This window comes from Alosa sapidissima, chromosome 5 (assembly GCF_018492685.1).
Source record: "Alosa sapidissima isolate fAloSap1 chromosome 5, fAloSap1.pri, whole genome shotgun sequence".
NCBI lineage: Eukaryota > Metazoa > Chordata > Actinopteri > Clupeiformes > Clupeidae > Alosa > Alosa sapidissima.
The window spans coordinates 39362435-39380964 of NC_055961.1; the positions used below are offsets into that span (position 1 = coordinate 39362435).

At 39.6% G+C, this 18530-nt stretch overlaps 1 protein-coding gene across 6 annotated transcripts in view; it reads left to right on the top strand.

Moving 5' to 3' along the window:
- Positions 1-18530, top strand: part of LOC121709816 (protein unc-79 homolog) — a 311977-nt gene that overhangs the window by 49729 nt on the left and 243718 nt on the right. For 4 of the 6 annotated variants that reach the window (XM_042093431.1, XM_042093433.1, XM_042093432.1 and 1 more), the window contains exons 3-8: positions 4829-5145; positions 5465-5635; positions 9231-9326; positions 9618-9673; positions 13881-14010; positions 14183-14247. In XM_042093431.1, coding sequence (XP_041949365.1) covers positions 4829-5145; positions 5465-5635; positions 9231-9326; positions 9618-9673; positions 13881-14010; positions 14183-14247 — 835 coding nt within the window. Of the gene's footprint in view, positions 1-4527; positions 4576-4828; positions 5146-5464; positions 5636-9230; positions 9327-9617; positions 9674-13880; positions 14011-14182; positions 14248-18530 lie in introns of all 6 variants that reach the window. The other 2 variants (XM_042093435.1, XM_042093434.1) reach the window with 2 other exon arrangements.

Consider the following 18530-nt stretch of genomic DNA (forward strand, 5'->3'; position numbering starts at 1 on the left):
TTGAAAGTGGTCAGAGATAAAGTTATACTGTAAATGTAAAAATCTTTGAGTAAAACAAAAGTTTATGAAGGGGGTAAATTTACCCATCTAATTTGTCACTGGATGGCAAGCACCTCAAATTATGCACCTTTCAGTAAATACTGGATGAACATATTTAAGCAGGTTTACTTTCCTTTTTTCATATTACCCACATAACAAATTAACAGAAAAACACCTAAGATGTATACCAACACCTAAGATGTTGTGGTTTAGTAATAGAATACTACAATATAGGCCTACAATAAAGTATTCTGGTCAAACAGTTCCTATCGCGGGTAATCTGCAGTAACCAGAAGTTAGCATCATATTGCGGGTGACTTTGTAGTTCTTTAGAGCCCTATTTCTACTAGCCCTGATGTCTGTACCACATCCATTACGGACACTATCATCACGATTACCACTGCAACCTCCAAGCTATGTTGGGCAGAGGGTCGAAACAAGCATGGTATGCTTAGTGGACACCGTTGTATACACGCACCTCCATTCACAGACGCACCGTGAATATCACTGTCATAGAAGATCGATCATAATCTCCAAAAGGATATTCTCCTTCAGAATTAGAATAGGTGAATAACATAGCTTACCTAAGACTTCATCACACGTGAACGTTTTTCAACATTTGGTGTAGGCCTGGCTATTTCTGCTTAATTTCTGCTTCAATTTCTGCAACACTATGGCCTGCATCGCTTCCGCGTCATTACAAATGCACGTCTTTGTGTTTCTCGCGTGTAATACAAGTATTTCCTGAAAACTTTGCGCAGCGATTTTGGGTTTGAATCAAGCTCTGGATGTCTTGCACATAGTGGAGCAGAGTAGGCCTACAAATGAGATTTGTCACCGTACCTGGATCTATCGTCTATTTTAATCAGTATCGTTGTTTGTCGCAATTAATAGCCTCAAGGGCCGGATTACATTATTATTTTGTCATTCGTCGCGGGCCGGAATTGGGCAGGACGCGGGCCGGGTGTTTGAGACCCCTGCTATAGACTCTGACGGTTACTGTAAACTCTGAACAGGACAGTAGACTTTGCAAAGTCTTTGTCAGTCTATGGCAATATCTGAATGTATATGGATAGTACTGTTGAATTGTTTTCCATTCTTTAACTTAATGGATGTAAGAAGTAAGCTTAGTTATTCGCTGGACATTGTACAAACTGACAAATTTAACATTTGCCCTAGGTGTCAGAATAAACGTTAGCTAGGATAGCTAATAAAACTGTATGACAGCTAGTTATTATTTCATGATCTGATATGATATGGATAACTTGACTATGTTGCAACGGATAAGAGCATGACAAGTAAAGTGACCATATTGCTTTGCAATATTTTATCCAAGAAATATTTATGGGTGTTAATTTACAGTAATGTTAACAGTAGCTTTTCTAACAATATTAGTGTTGTTATCACTTTTTTAAATAGTTATTTAAATGTGCAATCATGACCCGTTTCATCCAGCAACATCCCTGGCATTATATGACTATTAGACCCTGAACAAAGCAATACTTTGAATTACAAAGATGTAAAAGCAATGGTGTTCACTTCATCATAATGTAATACATTTACATTTTCTTATCTTTTTGAAGCCCATGATGCCATCACGTGACAGTCATGTGTCTGCAAATATACAAAAATTCACTCGCGGACAAAGGCTTGGCCCCGGGCATGGCACAGGGACTCCCTAGTCTCGTGGTTGGCATATTGTTTCACCTACACACGCAAAATTTGGTCAAGAATGAATTTGAATTTCCTCAAGACTAACAAGTTTTATATGTGCACTACATTAGCCATACCAAACAGGAAGTGAGGTATTTGGGATTTTGTACGTTGTGACTAGCCTCGGGAGACCATCCTGATCTTGCGAGCCTTAGATTTTCCCTCGCAGATCAGTCTGGCATCTCTCCGATAGAGAAAATTTGGAGCCTTTGGCCAAAAAAACGTCCAATCAGCGTTGGTTTTTAAGGCGGGTTTAGGTGTGACGCAACGAGAAGCTACTGTTCAATTTAAACAACATGGCGACTTCCACGGATGAGATGAGCATAGCTGTCGCTGAAGTTTTATCCGAATATTCGAGTATTCCTGGGGAAGCTAGGAGTCTCTGCAAAGTAGCAGGGAGGAATGAAGGACACAGACATCCTCCACGGCCAATTCCAGTAAGTGTTAGCCCTGAATCTTAGTTACTTAACGAGAAGGAATATGCTTTCTTCAGAAGTGTAGCCTACCATGAAAACTTGGTGGGGATTGTCATTGATGAGGTTCATGTCACATACAAATGGTAAGTTTAAAAACGTTAACGTTTGCTACTTACCTCACTTGTATGTTAAAATATGGCATTAGAAGAACGCTTTGTTGATTTGATTGGTTGATTTGGCCCGTCAGATGGTTTATCCAATCAGCTAACCAATATTTTCGCCACCTCCGAAACGTTCTCCAACGGAAATAAAAACTTATATGTGGAGCAAATACGAAGCAATCCATCTGGCGGTGTCAGGTTACGTTGTGACATGATCAATTTTGAAATTCTTCTCCTAGACGATTAATTCGATTCATGTCAAAGTTGGTATACATGAACGTGATGTTGAGAAGTTGGTGATTCTAAATTGAGAAGCTTCTTTGATATGTTGCAATGTCCTGAAATGGCTCAAACCGCACAGGTTTTTATGGTAATGATGATATTCACATGCCCACAATGCATATTTGGCATAGCACCACCATCTGCCAAAAGAATGGCTATTACAGTCGTGGCACATGATCGATTTCAACACACTTCTCCTAGGTGGTTCATCAGAACCATATGCAAATAAGAGGACATTATGTCAAGATGTTGATGTTAAATAGTAAAGGGATTGTTGATATTTTGAAACGTGTTTCAAATGCAATTAATTTAAATATTTTGCTGAATAAACACAAAACATGTCAATGTCACAAAGCATTGGCTGATTTGGCTGAAACTTAACAGTTCATTGATTATTATGGTAATGATGATATTTACATGTCTAAAATACATGTCTGCCATAGCACCACCATCTGGCAACAGATAGAATGGCTATTTCATTGGTCTTAGCTCTACCATTCCTAGGAGTTTCATCAGATTAATTTCACATTTGGTAACTCGTGCCCCTCCACCCCCTGCCACGTAAGAAATCAATGGTTCCCACTGGTGACAAATCATGAAATTTGGCATCCATATCATCCCTCAAACTCTCTACTCTGGGACAGAAATTTGGCCCCAAGTGAGGCCCAGGGACTCTATAGCGCGCCCTTATGCCCAGAGGGTAGACTGAAAGGAATTTTAAGGATAACTTGTCAATTGTTGCACTGCATATCACAACATGTATGTCATATTGATTACTTGGAAGCGTATCATTGTACCCCACATGTTTGTGGTGTAGCGTCATCGGTGTAAAATGTCACATCCAACAGGAAGTGAGTAAGTAAATGTTTCCAATGTATAAAACTTGCAAAAACAAATAGCACACACATCAGATACGTGCATTTGACACATGCACCACATGTGAGTACAGTATGAATGGTCTGGCAGTTTTTGCATTCACAGGACCAAGCAGTGCTTTCTCGTCTGCCTCCTTCAGTCACTGTAGCCAGACTGCACTGGGTCAAATGTCACTACGAAATGTGATTAATCAGCTTTATTTTTGTGTTATTCTGACAGCCCTAATAATAACATACATCTGATTATGTTAGATAATTGTAAGTGCACAGACAGGTTATGTGGAAAATATCAAGCGTTTACCCTGATCGTGAAACTACCCTGAGATTCAAATTCCCATTTGTTTTGCCATAATAATGGATTCTCAAGAATAACAGCACCGTGGTAATTCACTCTTAAAACATTGAAACCTGCACACTAAATCGTTTGTTGTAGACAACTTACAGTAGATCATCAAAAGATGCTCTCTTATGTTGGTTCATCACAGTTTAAAATGCAAATGGTTGACATAGAAAACAGGGTACACATACATCCCCCATTAGTTCATAATGTTACCAGTCATCCTGTTTGAAACAACTTCCTTTATCCATTACAGTGTTTATTTCTTCCCCTTCCCAACTGTAGATTAGCAACATCTATTTCAGAATTGGAATCCATATGCCTGTTGGATATCATTACTTCTTTCCTCTGTAATGATACTGAGACAGTATCATAATGTATTTACACATTTTTGATTTACTGTGCAATAAACATGTGTTGTGATCAGGGAGCATTATTTTTTCTGTCAGACCCTACATACATGTTTATTACTGGCTAATGCATGTTTCAGAAGTGTCACCTCTGTATTTTCCCCAAGACTGTGTGATATTGCTATGCACATATTGTGACAGAGATAGCGTTTTATCTTTTCCTAGAAATCTATTGGCCCTTTTGAATAATTTGACTCATAATGTTGCTTCATTTGGAGTATGGGCTTATTTGGAGAAGTACAGGGCTGCCACTGAAAACATGCTATTTTTTATATTTTTGCTCCTTGTCACCAGATACGCATAAGATGCAGTGATCATTGCAGCATTTGCAGTCTCCTATTTGTGAGTGTTTGCTCTCTTTTTGAGTTGCTAGTGTTACTTTCAATTGGAAAACACTGAAAAAAGAGCTATATTATCAGCAACCTTTGTTTGGCCAAGACACTGCATCCTATGTGGAGCTTATCTGGGCTTAGTTTTTTTCTACTTACACTGTCTCTGTAGTGCCATTTCAATGTAATGTGCTGTTTCTTTGTGTCTTTGTTGTCTCTTTTTTTCCCCTGTTCCCCTTCTTCCCCCCTCCCCCTCCCTGGAGCAGCATCCTGTCCCGTACAGGCAGAAAGGAGAGCCAGGAGGCTTCCAATTTGGCCGTGCCCATGACCATGTGTCTTTTTCCTGTGCCATTCCCACTCACCCCATCTCTAAGACCACAAGTCAGTTCCATCAACCCTACAGTTACTCGCTCCCTCCTTTACAGCGTTCTGCGGGACGCCCCGGCCGAGCGTGGTGGGTGCCCCCCCCAGCAGAGCCGGGACGCTCAGCTCTCAGAGTACCCCTCTCTGGACTATCAGGGACTCTATGCCACCCTTGTCACCTTGCTTGACCTGGTGCCCCTCCTGCAGCATGGTCAGCATGGTGAGTGATGATGATCACACTGCTGTAACAAAATGTTGTAAATTAAAATGTGCATCAATTTTTCCCAACCTGAAATAAATGTTTTTTTTTTCTTTGGTTGGGTGATATGAATGTGTCCAGGACCAGAGGATATGTTTGTAGCTAATTTGCGGGCAAATAAATATGTGTGGATTAATTGATTTTGCTTTCAAATCATGCACTGAAACAATAGTTGAAGTAGCTGAAAAATCATGTGTCTAAATGTTTTCTACACCAAATGTATCATCATGCTTTTTTATTATTTTCTCTTTCTTTCCCTCTTGTCTGCTCTCACCTATAGATCTAGGACAGGCCATATTTTACACCACAACTTGCCTCCTACCTTTTCTCAGTGATGATATTCTCAGCACTTTACCATATACTATGATCTCGACCTTAGCTACGTTTCCGCCATTCCTGCACAAAGACATCATTGAGTATTTGAGTACCTCCTTCCTCCCTATGGCAATATGTAAGTGTACCATTCTTATTGTTCCAAACATACTTGCTGCAGTGTCCTTCTACCCTTGGACAACATTACTGAAAAACGTAATATGGGACATGTTGTGTTGACAGAGAAACAGTCTATTAACAACCTATAGTACATTACACAATTTTCGTCTGAACAGCTATTCGCCTTATTCACCCGGCGGCCATTACGAGTCTGAGGGGTACACTTGTGATTACACCTCAGTCCAGCAGATGGTGGTGGTAATGCACTCCATTTGCAAACTGCTAAAAAACAATTCACTGAAGAAGAAGAACAGGCCAGTGAACCCTTCTTCTTTAATCGGTGAGCTTTTTTCGGCAGTTTGCAAACGGAGTGCATTACCACCACCATCTGCTGGACTGAGGTGTAATGGCAAGTGTACCCCTCAGCCTCGTTATCACAGCCGGGTGAATAAGGCAAATAGGCCCACCTCTCATTGATTCCAAAGTGTCCATATTTCAACTGACAGCACGTTGTATCTAGCTTTAACCTGCACTTCTTTAATAGAACTCCTTTATGCCTATGACTTTATTTACATTTGGACTATTGTGAAGAAGCAACCTACTAATTATTTACTTGAAGTAGGCTACAAGTGTCTCCAGCATGCCTCCATGCAGTGGTGGAGGAAGTACTGAAACTCAGTACTTAAGTAAAAGTACAAATACACAGAGAAATATTTACTTTAGTAAAAGTAAAATACCACAATGACAACCCTACTTAAGTAAAAGTAAAAAGTACCTGCTTTTAAATGTACTTTAAGTATTAAAAGTAAAAGTATTTGCATAATTTATTTTTTGCATATTATTTATTCTCTTAATATCTATATTCTAAAAGGAAAAATCAGTATGTGCTGTGGCATTTTAATCTAGTTAGTTTCTAAGCTAGTTTTAGGTTATACTCGACTAGATAGTTTTAAGTTAATGCAATTGTGCTTACCATCTGTGGCCCATTACATTCTGACCTACAATTCTAAAGACTGTAATTCTGGTTCTCTACTAGGGTGATCTGCTGAGTAATATCATTCAGCAAAACACGAGAGCCTGAAGTTTAACGGGGTAGACAAGGGAAACGTCGGGTGGATCGTAATTCCTATTATGCTGATTGAACAGAAAAGTTGCTGAGAAAGGTGTCTTTATGATTAAGTTCAGTTTCACTTGCGCAGACGCATAGACATTGAATGAACGCTGACGTTACGCCACAATTGTAGGCTATGCATCTTTATTTAATCACACACAATTAAGGAATATTTCCTAATCTGGAAAATGTTACGTCTTTTCCGGCCACCGGTTCATTAATAGTCTACCATTCATTTGTGCCGCAAATGATCAGACGTGTGACAGAAGCATGGGCATAGCCTGTAACTTCGCTGATCCGCGGATAGCAGTCTCATCGGAGAGGAGGCCCTAACGCTGCAGATAACAGACAGAGAAAGGCACAGAACACAGTTGCATGTACAGTGTAGCCATGGGTCTGGTGAATATAGCTTACCGAATGCAGATGGCTACAAGCTCACGCTTTGCCTGGTCTAGACTAGAAGCTTATGTTTCTAAGAATGCACGTAGCGCTCCAGAATCTTTGGTAGCAACCCCCCCGGTAAAACAAACGTGTTTGTCAGAGAGAGAAAAAAAAACTGATCATAAAATGTATCGTAAAAAGGAACGATGGTGTTGTAGAAATGTAGCGGAGTAAAAGTACAGATAATTGCTGTAAAATGTAACGAAGTAAAAGTCAAAAGTATGCACTATAAATTTTACTTAAGTAAAGTACAAATACGTGGAAAATGTACTTAAGTACAGTAACGAAGTATTTGTACTTCGTTACATTCCACCACTGCCTCCATGTATTGAGAACCCAAGTCAGACACTATTCAATTTGATTTAGATGAATATGTACACCTATTAAAAAGTATTCACCCCCTGGGATATTTTCTCTTTTACTTATTTTATGAATGGAATCATGGTCAATATAATTTGGCCTTTTTGACAATCATTTTGACAATAATTTAAATGAACTTATCCAATTTATTAGCAGTCCAACCTATTGATGCCAGTAGTCTCTCAATGGAGATCACCTGAGTGCAGTGAACTGTATAGAATAGTATACAGTAGTAGTATAGGGACCCCTGGGCCTGGAAGGCCCAACCACTGGTTAATCAGTATTCCTGGTTACAATTGCTCTATGAAGGCAATATAACACTCCAAGCAACTCAGACAAAAGGTTATTGAAAACTATAAGTCAGGGGATGGTTACAAAAACATTTTCAAGTCACTGAACATCCCCTGAAATTAAATTGTGAAAATGGTTTAACAGTGAAATTCTTTGTTAAAGGGGAAATCCAGTGTTGGGTTTTATATATGTTAAGTATGACCATAAGCTAGAGTCATGGACGAGGGGTGACCCTATCCAGACCCAAAGCATTCCGAACGTATCTAGTTTTTACCGATTCTTCCATAGCGTTCTGTTAGCAACAAGGCATCTCTCATACTGCACATAAATCACTTTTTAGAGCTCTACACTTTGTCGACAGTGTAATTAGGTTCTTAACATTTAAAACGAGGCATTGGCAACATTGTGCTGAAAGTTTATTTAGAAGACAGTTTATACAGACACTACCTGGAGTAACTTTTCCACTTGTTTTCTGGGCGACGCCATTTTGAATTTAAGACCCCCCCCCCCCCCCCTTTTTTTTTAATGCTGAAGCGCACAGTCCTCCTTTCTTCAACAACACTAGATTCGTGTTCGTCGATAGAATTATTGAGTCTTAAATTCAAAATGGCATTGCCATTTGTTGGGGCAGAGAAGCAGAATCATGCCAGTAGTCAGTTGCACAGCTTGCCAGCCTACCCAGTTGCATGGTGTCCCTCTTAATGCTGCCTCCACAGCATAGAAGAGAACACTGATGAAGACTGACTGGTAGAACATCAATAGGAGTTTGCTATACATTTTAGATGTCCTTAAGAAATAGAGCTGGCTTTTCACTCTCTTGTACCCTATAGCAATTCAAGTAATCATATAATAATGATTACAATTTCATTATAATATGATAATTTATCCTAGCCTGGAAATTCAGACCCAAATCCAAAAGATCAATGGTCTGGCTACGAGTAATGAAAATTGCCCAACTTGAGGGGCGGCACCAAGCATGCATTTGGATAACACTACAATCAATGTTTACTGACCGATTCCGGACATCAACGCAATTGGATAAAACTACGACCAATGTTTCCCGACGTCCACGTTGCAGTGCTGTCTTCATCTGTTTAGCTCACCTCTGGTCCGCCTATATCAGATACACCAATGTGATTAGTGCAGCTTGGCTCCATGGGCATAGGTAATGAGCATCATTACTCATCGCCAAAGGATTCAAATTGTGCTCTCACAAGAACTCTGGATTTCCAGGGTAAATTTGTCCTATCAATAAAATGAGAAATATCTTATATTTAAAAATACAATTATGTTTTCATCCTATTAGAAGGTTAGCTCTTGAAAGACATATTTTCTATCTTGTGAGTTGATTATACAGAACAAAGTGTCTTTGCTTGACTTAATCTGTTTTTACCTGATTTATATTTTGTAGTAGGTTCCACCAGAAGAGAAGGTGGTGTGCCAGCCTTTGTGAATCTTTCTGCTTCCTCTATGCTTATGATAGCTATGCAATACACCTCTAACCCAGGTAGGGTGTCATTGATCATAATACTGCTATATAAGTGAATCTTTATTTGCTGTTCATCCATTGGGTGTAGCAGGAACAGCATGTTTATCCTGTCTGCATACATGCACATTTTAAGTGCTATAGGTCTACTTCAATATGCCAAACCTGCCATCTCTTCATTGTCTTGACCATTAGTCTTAAACAAGTCGTAAAACTTTCAAAGACATCTTGGGAAGGTTTCTAATTTAAATAATTTCACTCTGGGCTCTGACTGATGTTATATAATGAACTGTGTTTGCATGCTGTTACCAGTGTACCATTGTCAGCTGCTGGAATGTCTTATGAAGCACAAGCAAGAAGTGTGGAAGGTAGGAACACAAATGGACATGGACATGTATGTGAATGAATATGTAAATGAACATATATGTGTTTAAATAAGATCCCTAACATACACTGATAGTTATAGACAAATGCTACAGATTATTTCCGCTGTCAAAAATATGTTTTTAGCTTGATATAATAGCTAAACATATGTATCCTATAACATATATATATACATATATCCTATAACCAACAGGCCCATATTTTAATCTAAAAATGTATTGGGGAAGAACATTTTTTGGTGCCACTGAGAATAGAACAAGAAATCTCTTGAAAGACTCAAAACTATCCCAGGATCACAGAACACTAGGCGAATCATTCAACCAACGAAGAACCACAGAGGAGAAGAGTCTTGAATTTGACCTAGAAGTAGCAGGGAGCAGATCAACTTTGAATTTAATTCTGGCTGGTATAGGAAGTAAATGGGGAGTAACTACGAGAGGAGTTACATATGTCCTCTTTGGCTGATTAAATACTAGTGTGCTGCAACATTCTAAATGAACTGTTTACTCACTACACAAGCAGGCAGGCCAGCTAATAATGAATTGCAATAGTACAATAAATTATGTGGCATCTTGAGTCAGATAAGGTCTGATCTTCCTAATGTTGTAAAGGATAAACCAACATAATTTTGCAATTGAGGCTATTGAGCTAGGTTATGACCAGGCTTGGAATTTCACCATTTTAGGGGCAAGGCCACTTGGCCTTCAGTTGGGCATATTTGGCGGGGGGCACAAAGGCCACATGTCAGGGCACCAAGGCCAAAGTTAACTATACAGTAGTAAGCTATAAAAATTATCAAAGCTATTCACAGCAGTAGACCTGCATCACTGTATGAAACATTACAAAAACATGAAACATGACATATTACATATAACTGTAAATCATTTGATCATCTAATATTTAGATATCTAGGCTATATTTAACATTTATTTTATATTTGGCCTGTTATGGATTGAACAATTTAAGCACAGCTCAGCTTTAAAAAACTCAAATAGCCTAGATGCATGCTTCGCATTTTGTGATCATTAAGGCTACTTTAGTACTTTCACAAACTCTTAGTCAGCTGTCCTCTGATGTTAATATTTACCGATATCTAGGCGATATTTGTAACATTTATTTTGTATTTGGCCTGTTATGAAATCATGTAGAACAATTTAAACACATTTTAAAACGTAAAGCCCAAATTTGGAGACATCCATGCATCCATTTGATCCACATCAAATTCAAAACTGGATTACTCTGGAACGGCTAACTGTACAGGGGACTGCTTTACACCTTGTGTTCGGTAGGGTCTGCTGTTTATTGTGATATATGGTTTGTCGTGTGTTGAATGACTGGTTCGTGAAGTATTCCACCGAGATGAATGGGTAGGGAGATGGGCGCAGAACCTTAAATAAAATGTATGATTAAATTGAATTATATGAATTACTTTTCTCGCGAACCGTTCACCACAGCAGGTAGTGTCTAACATTGTTTAAAAGCTGAGAAAAAGCTCTTTCATTTGATGTCTGTGTGATGAGTAGGCTACTTTGCGAGTAGTTCAACTGAGAAGAATGGGTGAATTTGGACGCACTTTCTTTCCTGCCGTGCGCTGTCACTTTCTCCACTGCGTAAAAGACTAAATTAATTTGCGCTGTGAATGCTAAGATTATTTTGACAGGCCATAGGCTAAATAAAAATCGCTATTATTTGGACGCAAAGCAGAATATTGAAAGAAGGGGGCACCAAGGCCACCATGGCCTGTAAACCTCTGATTTTCAAAGGGGCATCACGGCCAACGCAAGCCATGGCCGTCGTGGTCGCCGTGAAATTCCTACCCTGGTTATGACAACCAAATGCCAGTTTAGTTGGGGTCAGTGAACCAAGCTGGATGTCAATCTGTTGGGAAGTATTTATATTTTTTCATTTGGAAGATGCATTTATCCAAAGAGACTTACATCAGTAGAATACCATTTAAGGATTTTAACATAAAAGCTACAGAGTTACAGGTACAGCAATAAAATAACATTTAGGGCCCTATCTTTCACCAGGCGCAACGTGCCGCCAAACGTGACGCAAGTCTTGTTCCTATCTTACACCCAAGGCAGTAATGATTTTTTCGCCATGCCCTACAGTTCAATTGAAATCAATGGAAAAAAAATAGGTGTGGTCAGGCCCATAGCGCAAAAATTGCAATTTCAAGGTCACTAAAAATCAGAACACCACTGACAAAGAAAAACCTGGTCTAAAGCAAAAGGCACAGCTATGTAAGCAGCCTTTAGCAACAAGTCCCAGGCAAAGAGTCATCTGCATAATGGATATCCTTAATATTTGTCTTCAGTCATTCACATATTATTGTACCCTGGAAATCCAGAGTTCTCGCGAGAGCACAATGGAATTGTTTCTGCGAGACACTCTGGCAATGAGCAATGATGCACGTTACTTTTTCCCCTTGCATCCCGGGGAACCAGCTAAACTGATGAAGACAGCGCTGCAATGTTGGAGAACAGTAAATATTGGTCGTAGTGTTATCTGATTGCGTCAAAGTCCGGAATCATTCAGAATAAATTGGTCTAGTGTTATCCAATTGCGTGGAGTGAGATTTTCAAATGCATGCTTGTTGTGCCCCTCGATTTGGGCCATTACATTGTTCGTGGCCAGACCCTTAATCTTTCTAGATTACCAGGGTCTGGATTTTCCAGGCTAATATTATTGCGGTGTGAGTGTTGCTTTTTTCAGGCTGTTTTCGATTGTAACCCCTTGTCAGTCAATAGCGAAAGTAAATAACTGAGTGTTAAACTGTTATGTTGTTGCCAAGAAGACCGTGGTGAAGGTTGTTTCAGTTTGGATGAGTTCATAAAATAGTCAAGTGCAGATGCATGTAGGTTATACTCTGCTAGTCACACACACATTTTAGTAAAGCCAGGTTTAGTGGAATCCTGGTGTTGCATACACGTCTCATGTCTTGTGTGCAAGCAGATTCCTTCAGTTGCGTTGACTGTCAAAATATCAATGCGCTGTTTGATGTTGTGCTACTTGCTCTTAAAGGGAATGACCAAAGTCTCTCTCATTGGTTTAATGGGTGTTACGCCCAAAACACACCCATGACTGATTTTAGAAACATAAAAAACAACCTTCTTAAACAACGTGTCTGGCATCTGGTGAATTACCTCGTCAAGATAACAATAATGTTCAATTGGCCACACCCTAAACATATTTAAACCATCTGGTTCAGACCATGTGTTTCAGATCGTTAAAATGGGACCCTGGATGTTTCCCAAAGTTGAGAAAGCATACTGAAAGGCTGTCTTCTCAAGGTCGCCACATTATTGAACTCCGCGGAGCACTGTTCCAATGTCAAGAATGCTCCGAAATTCGGTCTTTCGTTTTGAGAATTTTCAAGGATGTATCTGTGGATCCTCAGGTGAACAAAAATACCCATAACCCTCTGCGTTGACATGCGTCTGAGCAGCGCCCCTACCGAAACAGAAGCGTGCAGTAAACAGCAGAAGCTCTCAAATGGACCGCGGTGACTTGCACGTTCACACTAGCTAGTCTGTTCCAAAGTAGAGTCTGGGAATGCTAATATTGCTAAACTCAATTTCATAAAACCCTACTCGCAAGGAAGGATTCTATCAAGGAAGCATACTCGACTTTGGGAAACAGCCCCATATGCACTTTTCTCAGTTTTCTATACAGAGCTCCCCCTACAGCTTCAGAGTATATATTTTACGACACTCCTTGCTCGGTCAGTCTGCTGTTTCCAGCAGAATTTAATTTCACTTATAGAGCACCAAAACATTACACATGTCTCATGGCGCTTTACAAAATGTTAGACAATCATAGAAAAGAAAAGAAGGCCCATGGGTAACAGGGTGTCATATTATTCTCATTGGCTGTTCTATTTGAATAAACTAAACTGAGTGAGTATCATTGGTCTGGTTCGTTCTGATGACATCTTGCTTATCTCTCAGCTCAAGAATATAAAAATGTAAAAATAGTTTTGTTGCAACAAAGAGGAGGGAAAAACAGACTTCACTTCCAAAAACTGATCTATTACATCTCATTATTAGCATAGCATTAGGAGCACAGAGGGATCAGGAAAAGGACATAAAGGCCTCATATCTTCTAGCTTAACCATGGATGGACTTCATATGTTCTCTGGTACTGAGTATGTAAGCATTACAGTTTTATCTGCTTATCATCTTTTAGGACCTCCTCTATGTTATCTCCTATGGACCATCTCAAGTGAAGCCCCCCGCTGTCCAGATGCTCTTCCATTACTGGCCCAATTTAAAGCCCCCAGGTGCCATCAGTGAATACAGAGGACTACAATACACTGGTACACAAAACTGTCACCCATATACTTTACCTAACCTGGCCCTGAAATAATTTTACTTTTCACTAATCCACTCCTCTTTACTAACTGCTTTAGCTGTCCTGATCAGTGCCTATTTCATGCTACCATCTTATTCTAACATGAATTGTACTGCTAATCCCCTGTATCCACACAGCCTGGAACCCTATACACTGCCAGCACATTGAGTGTCACAATGCCATCAACAAACCTGCCGTTAAGGTATGTAACGCACCTATGTCGAGACCTATATTGTGTTTTAAACCATTTACATTGTGTGAATGTTTTGAGGTAATAATATTGAACTTTCATTGAAAGTCTGATCTTGACTTTCAAGATAGTGAGCTCATTATCTTATACACAGTGTCGTGTCTTTGCTAGTTTGAGAGTTTCCTATCAAGAGTTGCTTAACTAGTTGACACACACACACACACACACACACAGTTAGTTATTTACACAATAGTTATCACTGAAACGATTATTTTTGAAAACTCCGGCCAAGGTGGATATGTGGAAAAACTCCGGTTTCACTTTTGCATGTAATCAAGGGAAAATGGCATTTTTGCTTTGTGACCTGATGTTCCCTAGTTTGTTTGAAATCTCTGATTGGCCACCTGTTTGCTCGAAGGGTTTGCGACACCCTTCCCCAGCTGTTTTTAGCATCTGTGTGAGCAGAATTATTTTTCAAAACAAAGGAGGGGATTTTTCCAAATAGCCTACGCTGCTACATATTTCTTGGTCTTAGATTTCGCTATTGGGTGTTGTACAAATTATTGACAGTGCAATAACTTTAAAAAACAACCAGAATGAAATGTTAAGGCATGTCTGAAACCTTTTCTACATGTCTGTATTCAGTGTAAAATGGCACCACACCAGCACCTCCATTAAACGTTGGAAATAAGTGTCAGATGCGTTCATAATTACATTAAATTGAAATTGTGGACACAGAAGGAACTCTAGCACTGGTGTTTGTAGCCTAGGCCAAAGTTCCTGGGCTGATGCCCCACAGTATAAATGAAAGTCACTTATAGAGCGCCAAAACATTGCACATGTCTCATGGCGCTTTACAGAGTGATAAACAATCAGAGAAGGCCCATGAGTAACAGGGCGAGGAAAAACTCCCTAGAATTGGAGATACATGTAGCAAAAAACCTCGAGCAGATCCACGACTCAAGGGCCTGGCCCATCTGCCTAGGGTCAGTACAGAACAGTAAGGTCTGTGTGTAAGTCTGAAGGTCCTCATGCTCAAAAACACTCCACTCTGTTAGGGCGAAACAGTCCTGTAGCTGAGCCAGAGCTTCATCAGACAAGGTATTAATGCAGGGGTCTCAAACACCCGTATTACATTGTATTACATTATGATGAAGTGAACACCATTGCTTTTACATCTTTGTAATTCAAAGTATTGCTTTGTTCAGGGTCTAATAGTCATATAATGCCAGGAATGTTGCTGGATGAAACGGGTCATGATTGCACATTTAAATAACTATTTAAAAAAGTGATAACAACACTAATATTGTTAGAAAAGCTACTGTTAACATTACTGTAAATTAACACCCATAAATATTTCTCGGATAAAATATTGCAAAGCAATATGGTCACTTTACTTGTCATGCTCTTATCCGTTGCAACATAGTCAAGTTATCCATATCATATCAGATCATGAAATAATAACTAGCTGTCATACAGTTTTATTAGCTATCCTAGCTAACGTTTATTCTGACACCTAGGGCAAATGTTAAATTTGTCAGTTTGTACAATGTCCAGCGAATAACTAAGCTTACTTCTTACATCTATTAAGTTAAAGAATGGAAAACAATTCAACAGTACTATCCATATACATTCAGATATTGCCATAGACTGACAAAGACTTTGCAAAGTCTACTGTCCTGTTCAGAGTTTACAGTAACCGTCAGAGTCTATAGCAGGGGTCTCAAACACCCGGCCCGCGGGCCAAATCCGGCCCGCGTCCTGCCCAATTCCGGCCCGCGACGAATGACAAAATAATAATGTAATCCGGCCCTTGAGGCTATTAATTGCGACAAACAACGATACTGATTAAAATAGACGATAGATCCAGGTACGGTGACAAATCTCATTTGTAGGCCTACTCTGCTCCACTATGTGCAAGACATCCAGAGCTTGATTCAAACCCAAAATCGCTGCGCAAAGTTTTCAGGAAATACTTGTATTACACGCGAGAAACACAAAGACGTGCATTTGTAATGACGCGGAAGCGATGCAGGCCATAGTGTTGCAGAAATTGAAGCAGAAATTAAGCAGAAATAGCCAGGCCTACACCAAATGTTGAAAAACGTTCACGTGTGATGAAGTCTTAGGTAAGCTATGTTATTCACCTATTCTAATTCTGAAGGAGAATATCCTTTTGGAGATTATGATCGATCTTCTATGACAGTGATATTCACGGTGCGTCTGTGAATGGAGGTGCGTGTATACAACGGTGTCCACTAAGCATACCATGCTTGTTTCGACCCTCTGCCCAACATAGCTTGGAGGTTGCAGTGGTAATCGTGATGATAGTGTCCGTAATGGATGTGGTACAGACATCAGGGCTAGTAGAAATAGGGCTCTAAAGAACTACAAAGTCACCCGCAATATGATGCTAACTTCTGGTTACTGCAGATTACCCGCGATAGGAACTGTTTGACCAGAATACTTTATTGTAGGCCTATATTGTAGTATTCTATTACTAAACCACAACATCTTAGGTGTTGGTATACATCTTAGGTGTTTTTCTGTTAATTTGTTATGTGGGTAATATGAAAAAAGGAAAGTAAACCTGCTTAAATATGTTCATCCAGTATTTACTGAAAGGTGCATAATTTGAGGTGCTTGCCATCCAGTGACAAATTAGATGGGTAAATTTACCCCCTTCATAAACTTTTGTTTTACTCAAAGATTTTTACATTTACAGTATAACTTTATCTCTGACCACTTTCAAGCCATGGCCTTTTAAATTTTGATATAAAAATCCAATGGTGTTGCTTTCTTAACCCTGATGCCTAGTTTGCCAGATTTAAAAACGTTATGAGAGGAATATTTTTTATTTGGTGTGAAACACACACACATACCTGTTTTTTATGTTTTTCATTTATTTTATAATTTGTATTAATATTTATTTTATCATTATTTTATTTATAATGCTAAGGTTGCTAGCACAGGTGTCTAAAACTAGATAAAAACACTTGCACTTTCTGTTTGCAGTTTTGTGTGGTATTTGAAAAAAAGAACATTGCATTTTCAGCCGGCCCTCCAATCAGATGACGTTGGCAGAATTGGCCCCCAGCTCATTTGAGTTTGAGACCCCTGTATTAATGGTTCTGGTGGTAGGCTTTGCACTTTTCCTGAGTGGTGTGTATGCCGGGATGAGGAGTAGGGAGAGATTAATACACATTTTTAGTAGGGTTTCTTCTACTGGTTTTCAAGAAACACATAACGCAGTGTACACGTCGGTCTTGTTGAACACCAAAATACAACCTAAATCAAACATTGGTTCTAGGTTCAAATAATGTCTTTTGCTGCTTTGCTGTAATGGCGGAAAAACATAATGCCATGCCATTTTGGCATGTTATGCACCAAATTTGATACTGGAATGTTATCTAAAGTTTTTTGAACATGTAGCCTACATGTTGTAGCGGACCGCTACAGATTCTTAGACCCTTAACATGTTGTTAACATCACGCAGTCAGCTGACGATAAAAGGCTGCTTGGCAAAACCTGCAGGGAGAGAGCACTAATAACCAGACACGGAAGCTCTATCAGAGAGAGTGGTTACCGAGGCATGTGAGACGTGGCGGGAGCATTTTAAATAGAGCATTCACACTGGATATAGTTACACTGGATTCCTCTGGATGATACCCTTGTGGATTAATCCCTTGGATGAGTTACTATGAAGCAGCGTGGATCCTAAGCAAAATAGGACTGGCTCAAACTACTTTGTGTTGCGCACGATGGAATGGATCAGCGGCATGGGAAGATGTTTCCTTTTCTCTTGTCGGGGTGTTGCGAAGATCCCTGGTTCAAGTCGTAGGCCTACTCTGCAGTTCCCCTGGCTAGTCTCCCACTGGTAACACTCAACGCTCATCTCTGAGTTCACTTTTCCCTTCAGCCAGTATACAACTAATTCAACCTATTCCACCACTCACTTTCCTTCCAAGACTCAGACTCCTTCATACTTTTCCTTTTGTTTAAATATCATTTTATTTTCGATTGTATGGAGGGATATTGATTATTTAAAGGTTATATCAGCGATTTCAGGCACAAAAAATGCCCAAACATAAATTATCACATTCATCTAATCTTTCCTAACGATCCGGTAGCTGCCTGCCCCATAAGCAGGCTGTCAAAAATCCACGTCTCTGTAGACAGCCTAGGCTCCGAGATCTGTACACAAAAACAATTGCTACCAACAAGGGTTGGCAACCACTCAAAGGCAAAATAAAGTGTTTCAACCAATAACTGACGAGATGCGCGTTTAGGAGAGT